The following is a 24,037-nucleotide window of genomic DNA, read 5'->3' on the forward strand; positions in this document are numbered from 1 at the left end:
AACGGTGTGAGGACAGTGTCAGGACGGTGTGAGGACAGGAGCGCGGTGTGAGGACGGTGTGAGGACGGTGTCAGGACGGTGTGAGGACAGGAGCGCGGTGTGAGGACGGGAGCGCGGGCCAGCACTGAGGACCGAGGCCAGGGAGAGGCCGTGCTGGGCCCGGGTTCCCGCCTGAGCGCTCGCGCTGAGGGCCGGGCCGGTCCGAGCCCAGCCCGGCGAAGGCCGGCGCGGGAGGGGCCCTCAGTGGACACGGAGACGCGGGTCCCGCCCGGCCCGCCCCGTCCCACCGCGTGCCTGGCCCGCCCCGCACAAACATGGCTCCCGGCCACACCCCGGCCGGGCCGGTGCTCACCACACACACGAAGGCGCGCGTCTCCAACGCCTCGGCGACGCGGGGTCGGGGCCCGGCGAGCACGCGCGCTGAGGGAGCAACGGCGGGGCGGGGCGGGCGCATGCGCGGGGCGGGGCGGGCGCATGCGCGGGGCGCTAGCGGGGAGCGGTTGCCAGGACCACGGCGAGCGCGTCGCGGGCGCGCAGGCCGTTGCGGACTTGCGCCGGACAGCGCGGCGTGGCTTTGGGGGCTGCGGTGCCGGGCGCGTTGAGGAGCCGAGGTGCCGAGCGGGAAGCCGGGTTAGCGCCGTGGGGGCGGGCGGGGCGAGCGGGACGGGCCGGGCCCAGCCCGCCACCGCGCCGTGCTCCCCGCACGGCCCGAGCTCGTCCGCCCGCGGGCGTCCACTCGAGACCCGGGTCCGGGGCCGCCCCACGCTTCCTCACGGGGCCTGTGCCCGCCCGCGGACCGCCCGGCCCGGCGGGGTCGGTCTCCCCCCGCTTCCCGCGCCTCCCCTCCCAGCGGGAGCGGGACGCCCTGACATCCCTCGGTCCTGACGGTGACCGCCGCTCCGCGCCTCCGCCGGCTCCCCCGAGGGCCCGGCCGCGGTGCACGCCGGGGGACCCCCGCTGACCGGCGGCTCCCCCGAGGGCCCGGCCGCGGTGCACGCCGGGGGACCCCCGCTGACCGGCGGCTCCCCCGAGGGCCCGGCCGCGGTGCACGCCGGGGGAACCGCCGCTGACCGGCGGCTCCCCCGAGGGCCCGGCCGCGGTGCACGCCGGGGGAACCCCGCTGACCGGCGGCTCCCCTGAGGGCCCGGCCGCGGTGCACGCCGGGGGACCCCCGCTGACCCCCCTCCTGACCGCCGCCCCGCCCCCTTCCCTCTCCCTCCCAGGACCCCGCAGGTGGGAGGCCGCGCTCCGCAGCGCCGTACACCCCGGGGCAGCCCGCAGAACCGCCTGCTGGATCCCTTGAGTAACTTTTGGGTCTCCATCCTCGTAAATGTTGGGTTCTTCATAAAACATACCGTTGTCCAGACACTGTAGTCGTCCACGACCGCGTGCAGCTGTCTTCGTGCGGACAGATCCCTTTGGCCCCGTCACAGAATTGCTCCTAGTTGATGTGTCCGGCAGCCCTGCAGCGCTCGCTGGTGTGTGCCCGTGTATGGACTGAGGCAGTAGTGCAGATTCATCGTGTATCTTGTCCCAAGAAGTGTAGAGCAGAGTTGGAATCAGTGAAAGCAGCCAGGATTTATCTTCCAGTTTCCTCTTTGTTGCCCTTCTCCCTAAATAACAAACGCGCTGCCTTCTAGCAGGGCTCCTGAGGCACAGCACGTTCACTCCTCTGCTCTTCAAATCTCAGTCTAAGTGTTGTGTCTTTAGCGGGTGGCTCATTTAGTAGTCTCACTTGTCTTTGGTCTGACTTGGTCTGAAATTGTGTTTATTTAGATACAGTGTTACCTTTCCTGACCACTTGTCTTCAGCTCAGTGGTAAGCTCTTTCACAGGGCTGAATCAGGTAATGGCCAGCTCAGATTCCTCTTCTTCCTCCAGAATTAGATTGTGTAACACAGTGTTGTACTGCAATCCCATTACTATCGCACCTGCTGACTTTCTGTTGATGTTTTCACAGCAGAAGAAAGGAATGTGATGATTGCCACAGCTTTTGCTGATTGAGCATGTTCAAAAACAAGGTACTCCATCCCCTATAACATTCATGGGATTTTAGTCCTATCTTGTAGTCAAGTGTGGCCCTTTGAGAATATAGTTTGCAACTTTGTTTCAACTAGGAATTGTGAGCAGGAGTGGAAGACAGGTGTAGTGAAAGGTGGTGGGCAGACAGGTTAGGATCCTGCAAGTGCTTCTTCCTGCAGCCTCTGCTGGCCCAGGCAGCTCTAATTCTGTCTAAGAAACGTATCTTCACAGAGAAGCTCATACTAAAGTGCAAGGTTCTCTTTCATACTTTCCTGGAGTTTAATTATACTGAAGCAGTATGACTTGGGGCATGCACAGGTTATAAGTCATAAAGAACTTAGACTAATTAACACTCTAGTAATTAAATGAAAGGTATCCCTATATTAACAGATGAACCTGGACTTTTCTCTGACTGTGGCTGCAATGCTCCACCTTGGTTACAGTTTGGTTTGGTAGTGTGTCATCACAGGTGTGAAAGCTTTGGTTTTCTTTTAAATAATAGTGTTCTGACAAGACTTTTTCCGACTTTTTTAGGAGCATTCGTTTAAAAAGGATAACTTAGCAATCACTGCAGTTGCCTTACAAGATCATATTTTAAATGATCTTCAACTTGGAAATCTGTCAGTTGTGGGCCACTCCAAGACAACAATACAAAAGAAAGAGAACAGATTAAAATCTGTAAAGAAAGAAGCAAAAGCAATGATAGATACTGGACTTAAAAAACATACACAGGTCCTGAAAGTGGAAGACCCAGAAAAAGAGTATGTTCTTGATCCTGCTCCACCACCCCTGACTTTAGGTAAGCTACTCTGGTCATTCATATATTGCCTTGCTTGTGCTAATGAGCCTGTAGAGTGTAATGATAAGTTGCTTATACAGGAAGGCATATGTATACTGAAGCTTAAAATGACAGGGGTTAGTTTGTGCAAGAAAATAAATAAGCAGAATAAGAATGCATTCTACATTCTTGTTCTACTCACTGGTGGCTCACATCTATAATCTTGACTAGTCAGGAGGATGACAATTTGAGACCATACCAGGCAGAAAAGTCTATACTGCATGCCATTTCCCTTAGCTGTCTTTTTCTTTCTGTATTTAAACTTCCTGTTTTGCCACTTTGAAAAAAAATATTTGACTGGAGGAATGACTAAAATGGTAGCTGTTTTGCCAGCAAGCAAGCCAAGAAAGCAGGAGGCCCTGAGTTAAAACTCTAGTACAAGAAGGAAGGAAGGAAGGAAGGAAGGAGGGAAGGAGGGAAGGAAGGAAAGGAGGGGGGAAGGGAAGAAGGGAAGGGAGAAATGAAGGAGAAGCCTGGCATACCTAGTTACTCAGGAGGCAGAAAACTGAAGGGAAAAGTCTGTGAGACAACCATCTCCAGTTAACTAATGAAGTTCCAGACTGGTTATGTGACTCAGGTGGTAGAGCACAAGCTGTGAACTGAATGAGAACACAAGGCACCCCAAGTTCAAGCCCTAGTACTGGAATGACAAAAAGTATCCATTAATCCACACTGGCAGAAATAATTACATTAAAAATAATGGGGAAAACTGTCTTGCAGTAGACTGACAACCAATTGCAAACCCCATATTAATAATCAGTATAGAAAGTTGTATGGAGATGTGCTGTCATTGTGTCTGCCATGCCAGTAGCCACTGCAAAGAGAAAACTAGCCACACAGTGGTAACCTCTAGCAAACGACAACTTAACCAAGCAGCTGGTGTAACATCCCCAAGTGCGACACATGCTGACAAGAGGCTTGAGCCTCTTCTCTGACCTTCTTCCAAAATCCTACCTGAACTTAACCGTGAAAACTCAGACCAAAATTGAGTCCCCACAAGTCTCCAAAATTCGCAGAGCTCTAGAAACTTTGCCAGATTAGAGGAGACCAGGACATGGCTTGGATGTCACAGATTACCTGGCATCTGAGCTTAATTCAGAAAGAGAAAAGGCGTGAGATTTGAGTGGGTTCACATCCCACAGCTTTTTCTTACCATAACTAGTGGGAAATGCCAAGACATTTTGGGGATGTCCACATTTCTTCTTCATCTTCCTCTTCCCTGTAGGTGACTCAGCAGATGGCTCCAGTTTCTCCTTCCTCAACGCTTGTCAGTAGCCTTCTCTGTTTTCTTCTGCTTGCTTGAGTGTTGACACGCCCTCTCTACCAGTTTGTCTGCTAGCTAATTTCCTGACTCCTGGTGGGTCCCAGGAAGCGTTTTCAACCTATCGCTGACTTCTCTCCATAAGCCCTCCCACAGTGTCTGATGTAACTTATCCATTGAAGCTTTGATGGACATTTCTGGTTCCTTCCAGAGTGATTCCCCAGCTCCCTGTGGTGTAGACTTAGGGCCCAGGCGTCTCATTGTAAAAACAAAGTAGCTTCTGTCCTCCATGTCAACAGCCAATTGGATGTGACCACTGCTGGCAGGTGTACCTGGTGAAGGCATGAAGCGGTGAGGTCCTGCATGGTAAACACGAGATAAACACCACCTCGACCTTTTCATTTTCACAGTAAACGGATGAAGGACAGTCAGGTGTATGGTGTGTTATTAATGAGACTTAAGCTCTGCGCAGCATCTGGGTTTATCATGTGGTGGAGGGCTGCCAGGTGCTCTGCCCTTCCACGGCCCACGGCGGAGCCGCCTCTGTGCTGTTGGGAAGGTGGCTTCCATCGGGCATCCTTCTTCTCCTCAGCCAGCCTTGTCAGTAGCTTCACCTGCGGCAGCTGCTGCTGCTTCCCCGCAGACAGAGCCTCCTGGCAATGTCTACGTTTTCAGCCCAGGCCTGCCCCTGAGCTGGGTGACAGTCCCTGGCTGCAGTTGGTAGCGCGGCACCCCACCCCGCATGTCAGGGAACCCCTTGCTGAAGTCTTCATCGGCTCAGTGTCTTGTGGTGCAGCAAATGACTGAAGCCATTTGCTGTTCATGTCTTCTGCTTACCAGGCCAGTGCCTGTGCGTCCTAGCCTCGTCCTCATTCACAGCGTCTGTCCATCTTAGCCCCCTCATTCACGGCGCCTGTCCATCTTAGCCCCCTCATTCACGGCGCCTGTCCATCTTAGCCCCCTCATTCACGGCGCCTGTCCATCTTAGCCCCCTCATTCACGGCGCCTGTCCATCTTAGCCCCCCTCATTCACAGCATCTGTCCATCTTAGCCCCCCTCATTCACAGCGCCTGTCCATCTTAGCCCCCCACTCATTCACGGTGCCTGTCCATCTTAGCCCCCCTCATTCACAGCATCTGTCCATCTTAGCCCCCCTCATTCACAGCGCCTGTCCATCTTAGCCCCCCACTCATTCACGGTGCCTGTCCATCTTAGCCCCCCACTCATTCACGGTGCCTGTCCATCTTAGCCCCCCACTCATTCACGGTGCCTGAAACTGGCAGCTTGGGGTGCAACAGCAAAGGCAGCATGAATTTAATTTTTCTTTCACAGTTTTGTGGAGGAAGATTTATTCCTGTGAAAGCAAGAATGTTCACGTTTTCACTTAAAGGAGATGTCTTCACTGTGGCATATCTTAATGGCCAGTTATCACCACTCCGTTATCGCCACCCACATGCTGACACAGTGGGCGTGACGCTTGGCTGGGCTCCTGTACGATACGGGCAGGCAATGCGCAATGGAGATTCACTCCAGAGGAGTGACTCGCCTGGGGGGGGGGGGGCGAGGAGCAGAATGGGATTACATCACGCTACTCAGCACAGCACCGACCGGTTAAAACTTAGGAATTATTTCTGAAATTTTCTATTTGAAATATTCAGAGTGGTTGACCAAAGCCTAAGAAAATAAACCTGCAGGAAAGGGAAAACTACTGTAATTGAGAGATGATGTTGGCATTCGTTTCCTGGTTTTCCTCACCATAATGGGGTCATGTAATTGTTCACATCTGAAGTTAAAGCCAAACAGGCATTCTTCAAGGTGAAACAAGTTATTAAAATGTGTAAACTTATACGCATATTGTATATGTGTAGAAATGTGATCACACTTTGTCTTGGAGTTACATTAAACTGGAATCACTCTATAAAGAAGTTCTTCAGATAGTCTCTAAGGATGAAATTATTTTACAACAAGTTAGAAATAAAAATTTGAACACTTTATTCACATGTATTAGTTGTTCAAGGGAGCATCATATTTCCCCTACTATTTCCATACATGTATTCATAGACTTTAACCATATTCACCTCACCTGCTGCAATGGAGCTCCCCTCTCTCACTGGTACTGCCCCACATCAGTCTAACCTTGTCACTCACTTCTCATTTTTAGTGTATAGTAATTACCATGGTAATTTGCATATATTTGCATACATTATATTTTAGATTATCCTTCTCCGTTGCTTAATCTTTATTTCTCATACCACTGTTTGATACAGATGCAGATATAAACACACATACGGTTTATCTCCATACCGCTGTTTGATAGATACAGATACACATACAGTTTATCTCCATAGCACTGCTGGATACAGATACACATAGACATACGGCAAAGCATGGTGCTTGGCTTTTTGACCTTGGCTTTTCTGGTATCTAGTTCCATTCATTTTCCTGCAAATGACACAATTTTACTTTCTTCATAATATGCACCATATTTTCCTTATCCATTTTCTGGTTGTTGGGCACCTTGGCTGACTCCTCCATTTGCTATTGTAGATAGCTACAATAAACATGGGAATGGGGAACATCTCTCAGCTGTTCAACGAATAGATGATTAATATTCAGAATATACAAAGAGTTCACAAAGTTAAACAGTAAGAGAACAGCCCAATTAATAAGTGAGCAAATTAATTGAACAGACAGCTCTCAGAAGAACTGCAAATGGCAAAACAGATCCATGACGAAATATTCAACATCCATAGCCCTAAGGAAAATGCTGGGAGTTGGAGCAGGTGGCACCAAGCACAGCCGAGTTCTGGCCACGTGGCGGTGCCCAGGGAACGCGGGCTATGGATGACACATCACAGCTTCCCCATAGCCCGTGGGCTGCATCACCTGCCCCGCGCAGAAAGCAGGGTCGAGTCCAGGTGTCCACCTGCTTCCAGATAAGTGTGTGAGTTTCTCAGGCCCAGGGCTCTGCCTTTTCCCCAAAGGCCATCCTTGCCTCTTGCTGCCACCAAGGAAACCACTTCTGCAGCCTCTTCATTCTGTCTTAATTCTAGGTTACTTTGATAAAGTAGCCTTTGGGTGATGTTACTCTCGATTGTTTTTTTTTATTTTTTTTTTCTAGACATGTCTGTGTTCTACCTGTCCAAATGCCAAAATAGGTCCCTTCATTGCCTGTCTCTTACTGTATCTCCTTATCTACTTTCTGTGAAATTAGCTTAACTTTTTATTCAAGCCTTTCAGTGTTTGTTTACCATGAACTTTTCCTTGGTTCTTTCTTTACACTGATGTTCTATGCCATAACATCTGGTTCTTGTTCTGTAGATCCATAGAAAAAAATAACATACTATATTGTAAAGTGAAATATGAGCTACAATGTATTAATTACTTTGATAGTTGTTTACAGAAGTCACAGTAAAATTGTATCTGAGCACATATCCTAAAATACACCTAAGTCCCTTCTGTACTGTCTTCCCTGTAGCGCAGAAGCTGGGCCTCTTGGCGCCTCCGCCATTACCACTGTCTGCACAAGAATGGGAGAGAGTGAAGCAGAGATCTGTCCTGCATGGGGACTCCAAGCAGCCATGCCCAATCTGCAAAGAGGAATTTGAGCTCCGCCCCCAGGTGCTTGACATGTGGAGAGTTCTGCCCACAGACAATCGCATGGAGCCAGTTATGTTGGGCCTCCTCAATCCAGCTCCATCCTCCTGTGTGACTTGCCAATGTATTTTCTTCATTACCAGTGAAAGTGTGAAGTGTGTGTGTGTGTGTGTGTGTGTGTGTGTGTGTGTGTGTAAAAAACTAAATACCCAAGCCAGGCGGTGGTGGCTCACGTCTGTCATCCTAACTCAGGACAGCGCCCAAGCCCAGAGTTCAAGACCCATAACCAACAAAAACAGAAACTAAACACCCTCACTGAGCAATGTTAATTGTATTAAGTGATCTAAGTCCAGGCACAGGAATTTGCACAAAAGGATACTTCTACAGGGAGTTGAGACCTCAGATGAGGTGGATTAAGCATATGAGCCAGTTCAGGGTGGGTGAATAAAAGGAAGCTTTTTAATTTTAACTTGAGTGGCATAAGAGAAAAAGAAAATATATACCTTCAAAGAATCTTTGAGAGAATCCCTCTGTAAAGTAAGATCTTAAGTTCTTTCTTCACGTAACTGCCTTAGACAGATGGCATGGGACTAGAGCACATTTCTGTGCATATTCTTCCCAGCTGAGCTGTTAGCTCTGGGAGTCAGGGACACCTGAGTTCTCAGGAGTTTGTTGGTGCTAATGGTTGCCCTCTTTCAGTCTGTATGTCTTAATTCTAGGATTTTGCACGGTGGGTAGCATGAGCCTCCTACATGGTAAGCACTTGGAAATTATAGCTGTGAAAACAGAGCAAATACAATTAAAGCCAGGCTTGGCATTCGCAGCCGCTCTAGAGCCCCCAAGCCTGACTACCAACTCACTGACCCACACTGAATTAATTTCAAGATGTTTCATGGTCTTCAGACTTTTGCTCTTTACTAATCTGAACTCATACGTTGTTTGCAACATGTTTACTACACTTCAGTTCAAGACTTAATATTGCACATGTGGAAGAGGAGTCCTCTGCAGCCTCTTTCTCAATTATCCTGCAACATGAGCTTGATTTTATGAAGAGTGCAAACTTAAACGGTCTTAAGGGGTCTCAGGACCTAGCAACATCTCTTCCATTCTGATGGAAGTGAGTTCTCATACAAAAGTAATTGTATCATTTTTATTTGGCTAATGATACATTAATGGGTTTATTTTGTACTTCTAGTTATTATTTCCATGTTTTTCCTACTTAAAAATAGTAGGTGGCATTTTATGTGCACTGAGTGATTTCAGAGGGCCGTCATTTAATCTCATTTCTCTGAGGTACTCAACACATGTAAACAAATGAGAAATGATTCAGGTGATTCACAGTAGGCCAGCTCACAAGGTATAGCAGAACCAAGCCAGAATTGAATTCTAGCTTGGAAGACAATGTAACCACTACCACTTATTTTTGCTGTGTCAGAATATATTTGCCAATACTATATTTTAAAGTATTCTAAAAGATGTTATTTAGTATAGACTACTAATAAAGCACTTTGAAAGATTATTCTACAAAGAACGGATGAGTCCACAGATGCTTTTAAATGTAATTTATTCACTTTAGACACTCAACTTTGTTGAGAGTTTTTACGTGTTTATCCCAATATTCCTTTATTTCCACTTAAGAAGGAAAGTACAGAGGAGGAGAGGGAGGCAGGATGGGATAGTCCACTGGAGAACCAGGAAGCCCTCCACACTGGCAGGCCTGGCCGGAGAAAACCTGCTCTCCCAGGACTTGGGTTCCTGAGGAGGAGACCTGGCTCTGCCGGCCCTCTCTACCTCACCCACTATGCCTGCCTGGCTTCCTTTTACTAAGCACCACACACCTTTTATTTGGCATGAGCTTGTGTCTTGTGTCCACACCCAAAACATGACTGTTTTGGAGTCTGGGTCACAGAATGGTAAATTTTCTTGTGAGTACATTTCCCCCTTCATTTAAAGAAGAAAAGGTGGTTTGTCTCACTAATTTTCTTGCCATTTGAACTACCAGAATAGATCTTGCTGGGTATGATGTCTCATGCCTATAATCCCAGCTACTCAGGAAACTGAAATCAGACAGGCAAAAACCTCACAAGACCCCATCTCAACAGAAAAGGCGGCTGCTGCTGTCTTATACCTGTCATCCTAGTTATGCTAGCAAAGAGTAAATAGGAGGATCACAGTCCAGGCAGGCTTAGGCATAATTCAAGACCCTATTTCAAAACTAACCCAGGTGGGGCTGGGAAGGTAGCTCAGTGGTAAAGTGCTTGCCTTGCATGCATGAGGCCCTGGGTTTGATTCCTCAGCACCAGATAAACAGAAAAGGCCGAAAGTGGTGCTGTGGCTCAGGTGGTAGAGAGCTAGCCTTGAGCTGAAGAGATGAGGGACAGCGCCCAGGCCCAGAGTTCAGGCCCATGGCTGACAAAAACAACAACAACAAAAAAACCAACACAGGTGAAAAGGCTATGGGAATGACCTTTACAAAAGAATAAAGAATTAGATCTCAATAAAGCTGTGCTTTTAAAGCTCAAGAGTGCAATTCATTGGAATAAATTCCATTAAAAGGTTTTTACTTAGCATTTCTTTGCTCCTTCTTCCCACCAGCCCACAACAAGTGAAGGTGAGTGCTTCCTGTCCACCTGCTCGGATCCATCACTGTTTCTCCTTTAACCTCATTCCAGTAGCTCAAAATCAAACTTCTGTTTGCTATTGCAAGTTACTTTGTTTCTGTTCTTTCATATGTGTGATATCCTAAAAACAGTGTAGACAGAAAGTGATCTGGTCTTTGTAATGTCTCCGAGCGGCGGTGTAGCTCGCCTTTAAGCCGACTGGGCACTGCACGTGCAGCGGATGCCTCCACTGACCCTCGGTCTCTCTCTCTCTCCTTGTGAACAGGTGCTGCTCTCCTGCTCTCACGTATTCCACAAGGTGAGTTGCCCTTGCCCAGGTCCAGATGTCCTTCTCCAGCTCACAAGCATAGCTCACCTCAAGTCTCCCCAAAGAGCCATTTACTTTATCCACAGTCATTATTTGTTGTTAGAAAAATGACTGTAGGCTACAGTATAATTCATCCTGTTTGGAAAACCATTTTATGTGACACAAGAATCATGTTTGTACATCCAATTGTTGTTATTGCATGTGGAACTAGCATAGCTTAATTCTTGCATCTATCGGCATGACAGTCCTGCACACAGTAAGGTTGACTTTTACACCAGTTGATTTAAAGAAGGTTTGGTGTTTCTACATGTATATTCTTGTGAAACACCTTTGGGGTACAGGCTTCCTCAGGAAGGTAGTAAGGCCTGATGAAATGTCGCTTCTATATCTAAACTGGAGTATCTTAATTATGAGAGAAAAGAACAGTATAATTGCTTAGAAGTAGAAATATTGTTTATAAGCATTGCGAGTAAAATTTTAAGTGAAATGTTTTTCTTCAGGCTTGCCTTCAGGCTTTTGAAAAGTTCACAAATAAAAAAACGTGTCCTCTCTGTAGAAAGAACCAGTATCAAACCAGAGTGATCTACGACGGGGCACGTCTGTTCAGAATAAAGTGTGCCACAAGGTGAGGAGGTCTTGCCCCTTCCTGGGCCCTGCGGCTGGAGGGGCTGCCGGGAGCCGCAGCACGCAGGCTGTGATAACCGGTGGTTATCAGAAGACAGCTACCTCTCCATCACTGTTACTCCCCAATGTCCAGACCAGCCCAGGGCCGGCGGGAGCTCCCCAGTGTCTGCTGAGGTGGTCATTTTCTAATCTCTGCTTTAGAATCCAAGCCTGCTGGAGAGGCCACGTTGTTAGGAAGTGGTACCTAAACCTGAGGAAAGTAGTGCCCCCCAAGGACCCCAAGCTCAGGAAGAAGTTCCTGGAAGAGAAGGTAGGTGTACGCCACCAATCTCTGTCCCTGTGCAAACGAGTGTCCTGTCAGGATGGGAGCAGGGGCAGTGCAGCCTTGGAGCTTTTCTTCCATTTCCAGGGCTTTGGGAACATGTGAGTTCCGCTCCTTTCAGTGACTTTCCAGCCTTGGTGCATGAGATGATGATGACTGGGTTAGATTCAAAGCAACTTCATTTGGCTATTTCACATAACTATCTAACTAAATCTTTTCTGATAAAGGAAAGAACTTGAACATCTACATATCCCCTGATCTGATCTGTAAGTCCCAGGGTGCACAGTCCAGCCCGGGTAACGGGCAACCCAAAGCCCTGGCGGGGGCAAGGGTGCCACCTGCCCAGCGGGCCTCCTGAGGAGAGAAGAGGCTTAAATAAAAGCAGTGGCGTTTGTGGTGTGAGTAGCTAAAAACACCCACTTCCCCCGCTGAAGCTCTACCTCCCAAATGAGAATCTCAAGTTTGGCCAATAGAAGAGCTAATATTGTATAAAGGAAAGATTAATGTGCCTTGTTAGGTAATAAGTATATACATTTGGCAGCTATGAAAAAATAGGCAATTAATGAGCAGTAATAAATACGTAAGAAAATATGAGTTCTTAGTCTACAGTAGGGGGTATACTTCAAGTTCGTGAGGGGGGAAATTGAGAAAATTATGCTGGGAAACTTAATACATTTTATATGGAAGAAAAAGAACACTCCTTGAGACCATATCCCCAGGAAAGTTCCATAGGGATTAAATGCCTTATGCTTTTCTTTTTCCTCGTGTGTGTGTGTGTGTGTGTGTGTGTGTGTGTGTGCGCGCGCGTGTGCCAGTCCTGGGGATTGAATTTAGGGCTTGAGAGCACTGTCCCTGAGCTTTTTTGCTCAAGGCTAGTGCTCTACTATTTGAGCCATAGCTCCACTTCTGGCTTATGTTTTTTGTGCTTTATTGAAGATAAGGGTCTCCTGGAGTTCCCTAGCTTTAACTGTGATCCTTAGAACTCAGCCTCCTGAGTAGCTAGAATTACTTAAGTGAGTAAGTGAAATTCCTAGGATCAAAGATAGACAACATCCTGGGTGTGTCAGGGCTGGTAAGGCAGGGAGCTGTAACCGGAAGCAGGAAGTGTGGGGGGGAGCAGGGGGGAGGGGCTGGGTAGGCCCCTGAGGCCCATTAGCCCTTATTTTTGTTGTTGATTTGTTTTTATTGTCAGTCCTGGGGCTTGAACTCTGGGCCTGGTTTTGTTTATTGTCAGTCCTGAGGCTTGAACTCTGGGCCTGGGCACTGTTCCTCAGCTCTTCAGCTCAAGGCGAACGCTCTACCACTTGAGCCACAGCACCACTTCCGGTTTTCTGAGTGGTTCACTGAAGATAAGAGTCTCACAGACTTTCCTGCCCAGGCTGGCTTTGAACCTCAATCCTCAGATCTCAGCCTCCTGAGTAGCTAGGATGACAGGCGTGACCACCAGCGCCCAGCTCCCCTTAGCCTTTAGAGGGAAGCTTGCTACCAGCTCCTCTGCTTCCTGAGGTAGCTTGTCCTTGACAAGGCAAAAATGACCTTTATCTTGTAAGACATTGCCACAATAATTTTTAGTAAAAGAATTTTTGTCTGTACGTATATTAACGTCTAGAGGTTGCAGCTGTTTTCTTCTTCAATTTTAATCTTACAACAAGAATAAATATTTCAGCGTTCAAATAAGAACAGCTTAATAGCAAGGGTTACAAGCACAGTAGCACTGCGCACATTGTTGAATCACACACCAGAGTTTTTTCTAATGATAGAAACAGAATTTTATTATTTTCATCAAGAAACAAACTTGCGTGTTTCAGCAAAAAAAAATTTTTTTGAACTATTTGCTTTCTATTCAAAACCTCTAAAATACTTCATTTAACATAGGGTTTCAAGTAAAGTGAGGCCTTAAAATCAAGTGATCTCAGATTAAGACACTGACAACAATATATAACTGCTGCCTTTGGGGTCCCGTTCTGTGTATTCATTCTTACTTCATACTTCTGAAAGCTCTTTAGAACTAACCTAAAGTGCTAAAACATAAAGTCCAGCTTCTGATGAATCTGTGTCTGTGTCAAGGTTCCCCAACAATATCCACTAAAAATAAATTCCCAAGCCAGCATGAACCATGGCCGTGCGAGCCTCTTTGTCATAGGTTAGCCACATTCCAGAAATGCCAGGTTCTCTAGGTAGTCTGGAGGCCCCAGGGGTGTTTTCTCAAGCCTTCTGCTCCCACCCCTCCCCCAGCCTTACTGTGCACCAAATGTCAAATCAATGAACTATTAGAAGATCGAATGTTTACATTTTAAGAAACTGGAAGTTTTACCAAACAAACCGTATAGTAACTTAACAATATGAGATGTACTAAATTCTTAATTATCTGGGCAGACAATAGTTCTTTTAACCTGGGAATGACATGTGAAACTGTCATTAGCTCCATTCCTAAGCTGCATCTCCATCCCCCAGGACTGAATGTTAAAGCAGTGCAAATTCACCTTATATTTAATATAAAAATTGAAATGGCAAGTTACTAGAAAAAAATAAGTCATGGCACATTCTAAAGTTAAATCAACATTTGCCCATTGATTCCACCAAGCAGCTGGCTCCTTTTCTGGAACAGCTCGGTTCAGGTTTGAATTTCAAAGGTTTTTTTTTTTTTGGGTCCGGTCGTGGGGCTTGAACTCTGGGCCTGGGCGCTGTCCCTCAGCTCTTCAGCTCAAGGCTAGCACTCTACCACTCAAGCCACAGCGCCACTTCCGGCTTTTTTCTTTTTGCTTATGTGGTGCTGAGGAATCAAACCCAGGGCCTCCGGCTTGCAAGGCAAGCGCTCTACCACTGAGCCACCTTCCCAGCCCTGAATTTCAAAGGTTTATAGCATTAAGGAACCTGGAGAGAAATTTGGGGTTTCAAAAGTTATTGCTAACTTTCCTAACCTTTCATTTTACTAAGTAAAGGATTTAGTTAAATAACAAAATACCATATACTACATGGATGCCAATGGCTCACCCTTGTAATCCTAGCTACTTAGGAGGCTGTGATCTAAAGATCAAGGTTTGAAGCTGGCCAGAGCAGAAAAGTACCAGACTTTTACCTCCAATTGACCAGCAACATGCCAGACTAGAGGCATGGCTCAAGTGGTAGAGTACCAACTATGAGCAAAAAAGGCAAATGAACGTGCAAAACCCTGAGTTCAAGCCCCTGTACCGGCACATACATACATAACAAATACCATGTACTGTCAGAGTCATTTAATAAACAAAGCTGTTTTAATGGCAGGAAAACAGTCTGAGAATGTTAAAGAACATTCACTTTCAATGCAGACTTAGCTCTCTAAGAACTTCAGTCCAAAGTTAGTTTTCTTTCCTCTGCTGGCAGATTGGTGAAATCTTGTTTGCTATACCTGAGCCCTGGTGTAGATCACATTACAAACTGTCTGTAGGAGAAAAGATCCCCAATAAGCAGTAAAGAAAGGACAGGAGTATGACAGGCATTCTATGAATGAAGGGTGTTGCCAGTTTCCTAGTTTGTTTCATATTCTAGGATACCTACATCTTTAACAGTCCAGGCCATACAGGCCGTCCTATTTCTGTAATCAAGCTGTTTGGCTTTCAGAGAACTGTGGCATTGCATTTTCCTTCTTCCATTCTGGGGAAGAGTTGGTGAAGTAAATAATCAAACACCATGACCCTCTTTCTACCAGGCAGCTCCTACTCTTTGAGAAGTTCCCTTCTCAAAGGTGCCTTGCTTTAAAATATCATCACCCCGGGGCTAGGAAGGTGGCTCAGTGGTAGAGTGCTTGCCTTGCATGCATGAGGCCCTGGGTTCGATTCCTCAGTACCACATAAGCAAAAAGAAAAAAGCCGGAAGTGGTGCTGTGGCTCAAGTGGTAGAGCGCTAGCCTTGAGCTGAAGGGCTGAGGGACAGCGCCCAGGCCCAGAGTTCAGGCCCCACGACCGGACTCCCCCGCCCAAAAAAAAAGTATGGACCCAAATATCATCACCCCATTCCTAGCAAAAGTGAACCATCGCAAAGGGATAGAGAACTACAATACAGCTTCTTCTCAATATGTCAGGGTCCTGTGGTAAACACAGAAAAGGTCAGATGTTGAGTTCTGCACCCATCAGTGTCAGAAAGGCCTTTGTCAGAGAGAGGGACAATACAGTAGTCCTGCTACACTTACTTAGGCATTGGCATTCACGTTCTGAGAACTTGGATCAAAGGGCTGGAAAGGTCACTAAAGCTGTTCTGTGAATTCCCCAGCCCTGTGTGTGTACCAAAGGCCCAGAGTGCGTGGCCAGCCCTGAAATGCCTTTGATCCTTATCTGAAAGTTCTGCTGCATCTGTCATATAATTGAGGCATGGCCTTTTATTGCTGCAATTAAAACTTTTCAAATGCATTATGTTATCTCCACCCTGCTGAAGTCCCCCCCATTGTTTAAGAGGTGAGGTTAGCAATCCGTCAAATGGGGGCCTGGCCTGGGGCCCTGGCTCCCACATAGCCCGCAGGGCCCTGGCCCCCCTTCTCATTTCCATCTCACCAAACAGCATAATGGTCCTTGAGTTTGTTCAGTCCTTTGACTTCCTTTATCACATAGAGATGGCAAACATTCTGTTGCTAACTTGAAGTGGCTCCAAGCACCAAGACTGGAAGGATATTAAACCAGTAAAAGCTTATCAACTGATGCGAATTCCAGGTTTTCATTTTGCTTTTGAGGGTGGTCTTAAGTCAACACATTAGTAAGCAATTTGCTGACACAAGATGGGTCACTTAAGACCCTCCAGAGTTTACTTGGCGATTCGTTAGTATCTGTAAATTTTAATGTTTAGCCACTGTGTTACTTGCATGATCAGTAATTGCTTTGCATAGTGCTGACCTGAACTCCTAGTTACCAAATTTGGAAAGTATCTGAAATATGAGAGTGGGAAAATATATTGATACTCATTCTTTTTAAAACTGAAAACTACATATAACTGTTAGTTTAAAAGCTAGAACTCAACAGTAAGATTTTTTTCTTTTGCTGTACTTCCATTTATTAAAGGTCATGGACCTGTGTAAGAGATGAAAGGAATCAAGAGAAAAGAGCCCAGGGCTCGAGCCAGTGTGTGCTCCAGCAGTGCTTAGTTGGTACCACATTTAGGAAATCACTGTGAGGAGCTGTTCGTGGGGAGCAGGTGGTGGACGCTTGCGTGTCTGTCCAGGACAGTGCTGTAAGACAGCAGCTCAGTCCCCAACCTGTGTCAGCAGGGAAGCCCCACAGAAACGGCCATTCCTCCTGCAAGTCCCCGTGCTAGGACTACACGCGCCCACTAAAATCATAGTCTCTACTAAGTATATTTCATAGTCATTAACCATCATTACACATAAAAGGAATTCTTTTTCACCTTTAAAAGTACTTTTAATTTAAGGAAAAAGAATGATCTATTGATAAATGTGGAAGTTATATTGTTTGTTGGACTGCCGACTATCCATGTACAAGTTAAATGTAACTCTGGGTAACAGCATGAGAAAGACATTCAGCCTTCTTTCATGGGCTGACACTTGGAGGTTTTGTGCTTTGCAAACGTTTGTGTTGACTGAGGCGGCAATGGGCAGAGCTCTTCCCAGAGCCTGGGGGCTCCAGGACGGCACCTTTCAGCCATGGCGTCTGCGGCCAGGCCCTGCCTCCACAGAGAGGAGACAGACTGTAAATACCACGTGTGAACATACTAAACATGGCAGGAGGCAGTCCTGGTCAGGGAGGGGCAGGGGAGGAAATGACCAGAGGCAGCCCAGGGCAGGCAGGCAGGCAGGTCACTCCGTGTGGGCCAGCCAGCCCCCCCGGGACCTGGCAGGACACAGGGATTGCGCCTCCCTGGAGGGGGGCAGGCAGCAGTGGGGTGGGTGGAGCACGGCCCGTGAGCCGCCCTAGGGGCAGGGGCGGGCACACCCTACACAGACGTCCAGGTGTCGTCTGACGGCTGAGGGCACCCACCCTGGTTCAGGAACCCAAAGGCGCACTCCACAGGGACAGCGCGAGGAGCTGCCCTGGGCATGCTGGCAGTGCCCACTCTAGGAAATAGAAGCAGGTGTGGGGGGGGGGGCGACGGGGGGGGACAGGGATGCGGAGTGCTGGTGAGAAGCCAGGAGGCGGGCAGGGCACAGGAGGCAGCGCCGGGCTCCCCAGCACAGCTCCAGGCAGAGAATTCCCAGAGAGGAGGTGCTGAAGGGAGAGCACTCAACACTCGGCTCCAATGACAGCCAGAGAAGCTGCTGCGGACGATGTTAGATGCAATCACCTTGCAAAAGTGCCGCCAAATGAAGTTCTACTGAGTGGCCTGTGGCCTTCTGCTCAAACTGCATGGCATTTAAATATTCACTATTCAATGTTTCTCCCAAGGAAAAGTTCTAAATTATTAGCATGGCTGGGTGCTGGTGACTCAGACCTGTAACCTTAGCTACTCAGGAGGCTGAGTCTGAGATCGTGGTTCAAAGTCAGCCTTGGGAGGAAAGTCTGTGACACTCTTTAGCACCAATTAACTACCCAAAAAACTGAAAGTGGAGCTGTGGCTCCAATGGTAGAACTACTAGCCTTGAGAAAAAGCCCAGGGACAGCACCCAGGCCTTGACTTCAACTCCCAGCACCAGCACAAAACAACGAACACCCCCCATACAGTTACTTTCTATATACCAACTATAAATAGGACAAGAGGAAATTAGAACATTCACACTCACAATAGCCCCCCCCTCGCTAAATAAAGAAGATACCTACAAATAACATAGGTAAAGTACATGAAAACTTCTACCATAAATGATGGAAAGGGCAACACTGAACAAGATGCATGTACTCATAAACTGACAGGCTGGACTGAAACCCCTAGTATAAATATATGAAGACAATTTTAATTATATAAGCAAAAAAATTATAAAATCTTGAAGTTGAAAAAGACATCAGAAGGTGGAAGTGCATCTCGGGCTCATGGGTTGGCAGAACTAATGCAAGAATTCACGAAAAGAGTCCTACGCCAGAGTGTTATCTGTAAGTTCATGCAACTCACCAAAATCCCAATGTCACTCTTCAAAGAGAAAAGTCAGTCCTAAAATGCATATTGTCTTTAATAGCCAAAGCAATGCTTGAACAAATAAAGCAACACCAGAAGTATCACAATACTGGACGTTAAATTATACTATACAACAATAGTAACAAAAACAGCATGCTACAGGCACAGAAATAGACCTGAAAACCAATGGGTCAGACAAGACCACCAAAGTGAAGCTATACACTTACAAGTATATTTTTTTTACAAAAGATCCCAAAATTGGTTGAAGAGAAGAAGAGAGCCTTTTCAACAAATAGTACTGGAAATATTAGATATCCACATTTAGTAGACTAAATCTCAACTCCTTCCCCCTTTCCTGGTAGTAATACCAACTTAAAGTGGGTCAAAGCTCTTAATGAAAGAAAAACTTGAACCTCTGAAACTACAGAAATACATAGGGAAAATGCTAGAACTTATTGGCCCAGGCAGTAACTTCCTGACTAGAACTCCAGTAGCTTAGTAACATGAGCAAGAACTGACAAGTGGGATTGCATCAAACTAAAAAGCTGCGTTCGTCACTCAGCTGAAAACCCTACAGAAAGTCTCTGCCAGCTACACATCTGATAAGCAATTCACAGCCAGGATATACAACAGCTCGAGAAAGGGACCTCTAAAGAACAGCAGATGAAGCCGGGCGCTGGCGGCTCACGCCTGTCATCCTAGCTACTCAGGAGGCTGAGATCTGAGGATCCCGGTTCAAAGCCAGCCCGGGCAGGAAGGACTGTGAGACTCCTATCTCCAATAAACCACAAATAAGAAGGCCCAGAAAAGTGAAAGAGACTGGTTGAATGGACATAAAAATTCTGCTTCTGAAGCTGGGCAGTGGTCACTGACTTTCAGAGCTAAAGCGACGTGGAAATCACTGCTGTGATCTTTGGGCACTGTGGCACCAGTCATCGCTGTGTTGTGATTGGGTCCAGTGCATTTATGAGAGCCCCTTTAAAGTTAGTTTTACTTTATTGTTGTCAGTTCACAATCACAGTGACATTTAAGTACAAAACCACTAGTCTGCATTTTGACTACACTTTTCAATTATGGGTGGGAAAAATCGTGTAAGGGCTTATGGGAAAATGGGCCGAGGCTGGCCAATAAAACCTGAACAACTTTGTAAACAAAACACGAGAGCCACTGTTTAGAGACAGGTCTCACTGTGCAGCCTGCATTAACATCCTGAGAGCTAGGGTTACAGGCAAGATCAGTCTCAGCTCAAACCCTCCAAACGTCTAAGGCATGTTAATTTCATTAAAAAGTACAATAATCATAAAACGTTGCTTTTTAAGAGTGAGAGGACAGCACATTAAAGGGTGGGCAGGCAGAGAAGCGTGGACCCCTCCTAACTGGAGGGGAGGTCCGCAGAGGTGTCCGGAGGAGGGCAGTCACCAGGCCACGGGAGGAGAGGACTGGCATGAAGCCAGGGGGATGTCGCCCCTGGCTCAGCGCGGCCGCAGCTCACGCACTTGCTGTAGCACGGGCCTGTTGCTTTACCCTGGTGGCTCCTGCCTCTCACCCTTTAGGAGGTGGCTGACCACGTGACCCAGCCAACCAGTGATGGTCCAGTCAGTCAGCTGTCCCAAGGCCCTCAGCTTTCTAACTTGTCGTAGATCAAAAACATGGTACTCAGCCAGGAGCTGGGGGCTCCGTCCACACCAAAATAATTGTCAGTGCCCACAACGGGAAGATGGCTGGCAAGCACCAGGAAATGCAGCCGTGTGCACGGACGGCCCCTTAAAGAGGAGGACAGAGCTGCCGCGGGGGTGGACTCCTCTTCTTGTCCACTCTTAGCCTAAATGTGTCTCGCTGAGTTAGGGCTTACGGCCAAGTATACTGTAAGGGAAGAAAATAGTTTTTCCCTTCCTTCCTCAGTTTTTCACTGCAGCCCCATAAAGGATACTAACAGAAGTGCTCGCTTAGTGCGGGGGAGCACCAGGAAGTGAACACGGCAAGATAGGAGACAGCTAAACCTAGGTGCACCTGAGTGGGACTGGCGGGGTGCCTGCGTGTTTCCGGGGCGTCACAGGGCTTAGCAGTGGCCGACAGTGCGCTTCAGTGGGCGGCTCTGCTGTGCTCAGTTCGCAGAAATCAGTCACCGCCTCCTGTGCTCCTACCACACCAACCTGGACGAGCTCTTCTCGGAAATCGACCACTGCCTGGCCATCAACCGAAGCGTTCTTCAGCAGCTGGATGACAAGTGTGGCCACGAGATCACAGACGAGGAGTGGGAGAAAATCCAAGTGCTGGTAGGCATCAGACCCGGTCCCTCTATCTCCAGGGGCAGGGGCAGGGGCAGGGGCACCGCAGCCCGGGCTGCAGAGGAGGAGGGCCAAGGGGGCAGGGCGGGGTCTGCCCTGGCTGCACTCACACCTACCACACCACACCACACACCACATTGCACCACACCACGGGGAATGCGTCGGAACCCTGGGCCGGCCTTAGGAGCTAGGCTCCTCCACGTGCAGTGGTTTCATTGTGGGTGGGCAAGGCCTGTGTGCAAGGCCACACTTACTGCCCCGAGTTTCCTGCAGCCCGGCCCCATCCCTTTCTGCAACTGCAGCAGCCACGGCAAGAAGGAGAGAAGGACTCTGAGGTGACCCGGAGCAGAGACACGGGGGAAACTTACTTAGCACAACCTTAGGAAAACTGAAAAGAAGTTAGAACCAACTATTTTGAAAACTCCTACTTTTCTGTAGTTCACGAACTATTGGCTAGGCGGCAATGGCTAGAATCCAAGAATCCTAGCGCTTGGGGAGGCTAAGATCAGGAGTTTCGTGGTTCAAGGCTGGCCTTGAACTAGCAAGCATGCACACAAGACCCCTTCTCAGCAGATGGCTGGGCACCGTGCCTGCTGTCCCAGCCACACGGAGGCAGCTATCAGGGGAACTGCGTTTCTAGGTCAGCCTGGGAAGCAGAAAATGGACCTATGGTGGTCTGTGTGTGTCTGCACAGGAAGAAAGACCCTGCCTCAAGAATGACCAGTGCAGAACGGGCTGGAGGAAGGGCTCAGCAGGAGAGTGCCAGACCCCAGACACCAAGGAAAAAGTCACTGTTACTCAGGCCCGTGCTTGAGGACGTATTTCCACTGGAAGTGGCTGATCAGAGGCAGGTCTTGTCTACAGGACTCACTGAGCCTAAGTACCTCTGTGGGGTGGAACTAGTTACCGTGTCTGCCCCTGTGCTGCAGGCTGCTCAGCGGGAGATCTGCGAGTGTTCCATCTGCCTGACTCCTCTGGCCCACGACGGCGGCTACCAGCAGGCAACCTCGGGGCCCAGCGGGGGCCAGCGGCCCCGAGAGACCGTCCTCCTGTCCTGCGCACACCTCTTCCACCACACCTGCCTGCTGGCCCTGGAGGAGTTCTCCCTGGGAGACAGCCTGCCTTTCCATGCCTGTCCTCTCTGCCGCTCCTGCTACCAGAAGAAGATTCTTAAGTGGTAAAAATTCAGAAATGGGAAGTTCTGTGATTCTAGGGGCGGGGGGGGGAGGCGGGGGGGGGGGGGACAGCTTACCCCAGTAAGTTTGAGTCTATTATTACACTGAATAAACAGTGAATAAATGGAGGAAGTGTAATCATGTCTTAATGGCTAACAACTAGCCTGTCTAGTCTTCATAGTCTATAACAAATGTGAAATAAAAGAGGACAGCTCCACTTCAAATGCAGCCAATGCCTAACCAACAGCTAGGAAGTGGAGACACTCTTAAATTCCAGATGTTTCTATTCAAATAGGCTTACAGCCTCTTCTGGTCCTAATACTTGTTGTAATAATTATTTTACTTCTATGTAATAGGTTATCATTAAAATCAACACCAGAGCACTCTCAGTGCTGCCGCCACAGCGATGAAGAGCCAATTATCTGCACTCAGTCGCTGTGCCAGCCACCGCAGAGCCGTGCGGGTCCCAGGGCCCCTCAGACACCACGCCCACAGTGCTCACGCTCCTGGTATAAAATGGTGCACTATTTTCACAGAACCTATAAACATATTCTCATAATCTTTAAAGCACTTAAAATACTCAGTACAATACCAGGGATATGTAAAAGTTCTACTGTATTCTTTAAAGAATGAGAAAGAAAGGGCTGGGAAGGTGGCTCAGTGGCAGAGCGCTTGCCTTGCATGCTCGAGGCCCTGATTCAATTTTTCAGCACCACATAAGCAGAAAAAGCTGGAAGTGGCACTGTGGCTCAAGTGGTAGAGTGCTAGCCTTGAGCTGAAGAGCTGAGGGACAGCACCCAGGCCCAGAGTTCAGACCCCACAACCAACAACAACAACAACAAAGAATGAGAGAGAAAAATGTCTGCAGCCGGTCACTATGGATAATTTTTTTTTACTATTTTAGATTCAGATTGGTTGAATACACAGATGTGGAGCCCACCAAAAAGAAGGTCCACCACTTAAGAGTTGCACTGTCCAGGCCTCCCCGGCTGGCTGAGCAGGCTGGGGTTGTAAGCCTCATGGGCTCTTCTTGCTCTCTGGCCTTCTTACGATTCCAAATCTCACCGATGTCAGATTGAAATCACATCACAGGTCAGTGGGCCGTTGGTGATCTGAGGGTTATCTCATCCAACAGCTGCACAATACACAGCAGCTCACAGAATAATCTCAAAGACCATCTTCGAGGTCATAAGGCAAATCTGAGAAAATTAAAATAGCTCACTGTCATCTGTTAGGCTATAATGGAATAAAATTAGAGGTTACTAGCAAAAGAAGCCACCAAAAACATTCAATCTCATAGAAAGCAATACACTGATAGGTTGGTCACTGAAAAACAAAAAACAAAAAAACAGGAGAAATCTAGAAGCTCCTACAATCCAATGAAGATGAAAACACACCTACCCAAAGCCTTGGGAACTGCAAAGGCAATGAGTTCTAAAGGAAAATTTAAAGCTAGGTGCCTATAGATCAACAAATAGAAGTCAATACCATAAAAATGCATCCCACTCTCAAGAACAAATCAAACACTAAACGAAAATACACAAAGATCAACAAAGCATTGATAAACCCTTAGACAATCTGACCAAAGAGAAATTACCCAAATGAAATTAAGGAGGAAAAGGGACATCACAAGCCATATCCAGAAAATCATAAAGGAATGGTTTGCAAGTCTTTACTCAAACTAGAAAATCTAGTAGGAATCAATGTATTTCCAAAATTGAAACAAGAGGAAACAGGCCACTTCAACAGATCTATAAAAAGCTGTGAGATTAAACTGGACATCCACATGCAAATCCCCGTTTGTCACCACCCACAAATACCAACTCAAAGTGGATCAAGGACCACAATGCCAAACCTGAAACCTTGAAATTACTGCAAGAGGGAGTAGGAGAAACACTGAACTCATAGGCGTAGGCAGAAGCTTTTTCAAAAGGATCCCAGGTGCACAGCAGATAGG

At 47.6% G+C, this 24,037-nt stretch overlaps 1 protein-coding gene across 1 annotated transcript; it reads left to right on the forward strand.

The window, feature by feature from the left end:
• Positions 1-535: 535 nt before the first annotated feature.
• Rnf32 (ring finger protein 32) lies at positions 536-22,086 on the forward strand. The gene is made up of 9 exons (XM_042671595.1): positions 536-611; positions 1,960-2,020; positions 2,556-2,820; positions 7,599-7,741; positions 10,604-10,636; positions 11,146-11,270; positions 11,471-11,579; positions 20,726-20,893; positions 21,835-22,086. The coding sequence occupies exons 2-9, from the start codon at positions 2,006-2,008 to the stop codon at positions 22,084-22,086; spliced, it is 1,110 nt and encodes a 369-aa protein (XP_042527529.1). The 5' UTR covers positions 536-611; positions 1,960-2,005.
• Positions 22,087-24,037: the final 1,951 nt, after the last annotated feature.

Source organism: Dipodomys spectabilis, unplaced genomic scaffold (assembly GCF_019054845.1).
Source record: "Dipodomys spectabilis isolate Male_0828 unplaced genomic scaffold, ASM1905484v1 ptg000646l, whole genome shotgun sequence".
Taxonomy (NCBI): domain Eukaryota; kingdom Metazoa; phylum Chordata; class Mammalia; order Rodentia; family Heteromyidae; genus Dipodomys; species Dipodomys spectabilis.

Coding starts and splice junctions, on each gene's coding strand:
- Rnf32 (XM_042671595.1), top strand. Junction 10,637..11,145: donor GCTCTCACGTATTCCACAAG/GTGAGTTGCCCT, acceptor GTTTTTCTTCAG/GCTTGCCTTCAGGCTTTTGA. Junction 11,580..20,725: donor AGAAGTTCCTGGAAGAGAAG/GTAGGTGTACGC, acceptor TGCTGTGCTCAG/TTCGCAGAAATCAGTCACCG.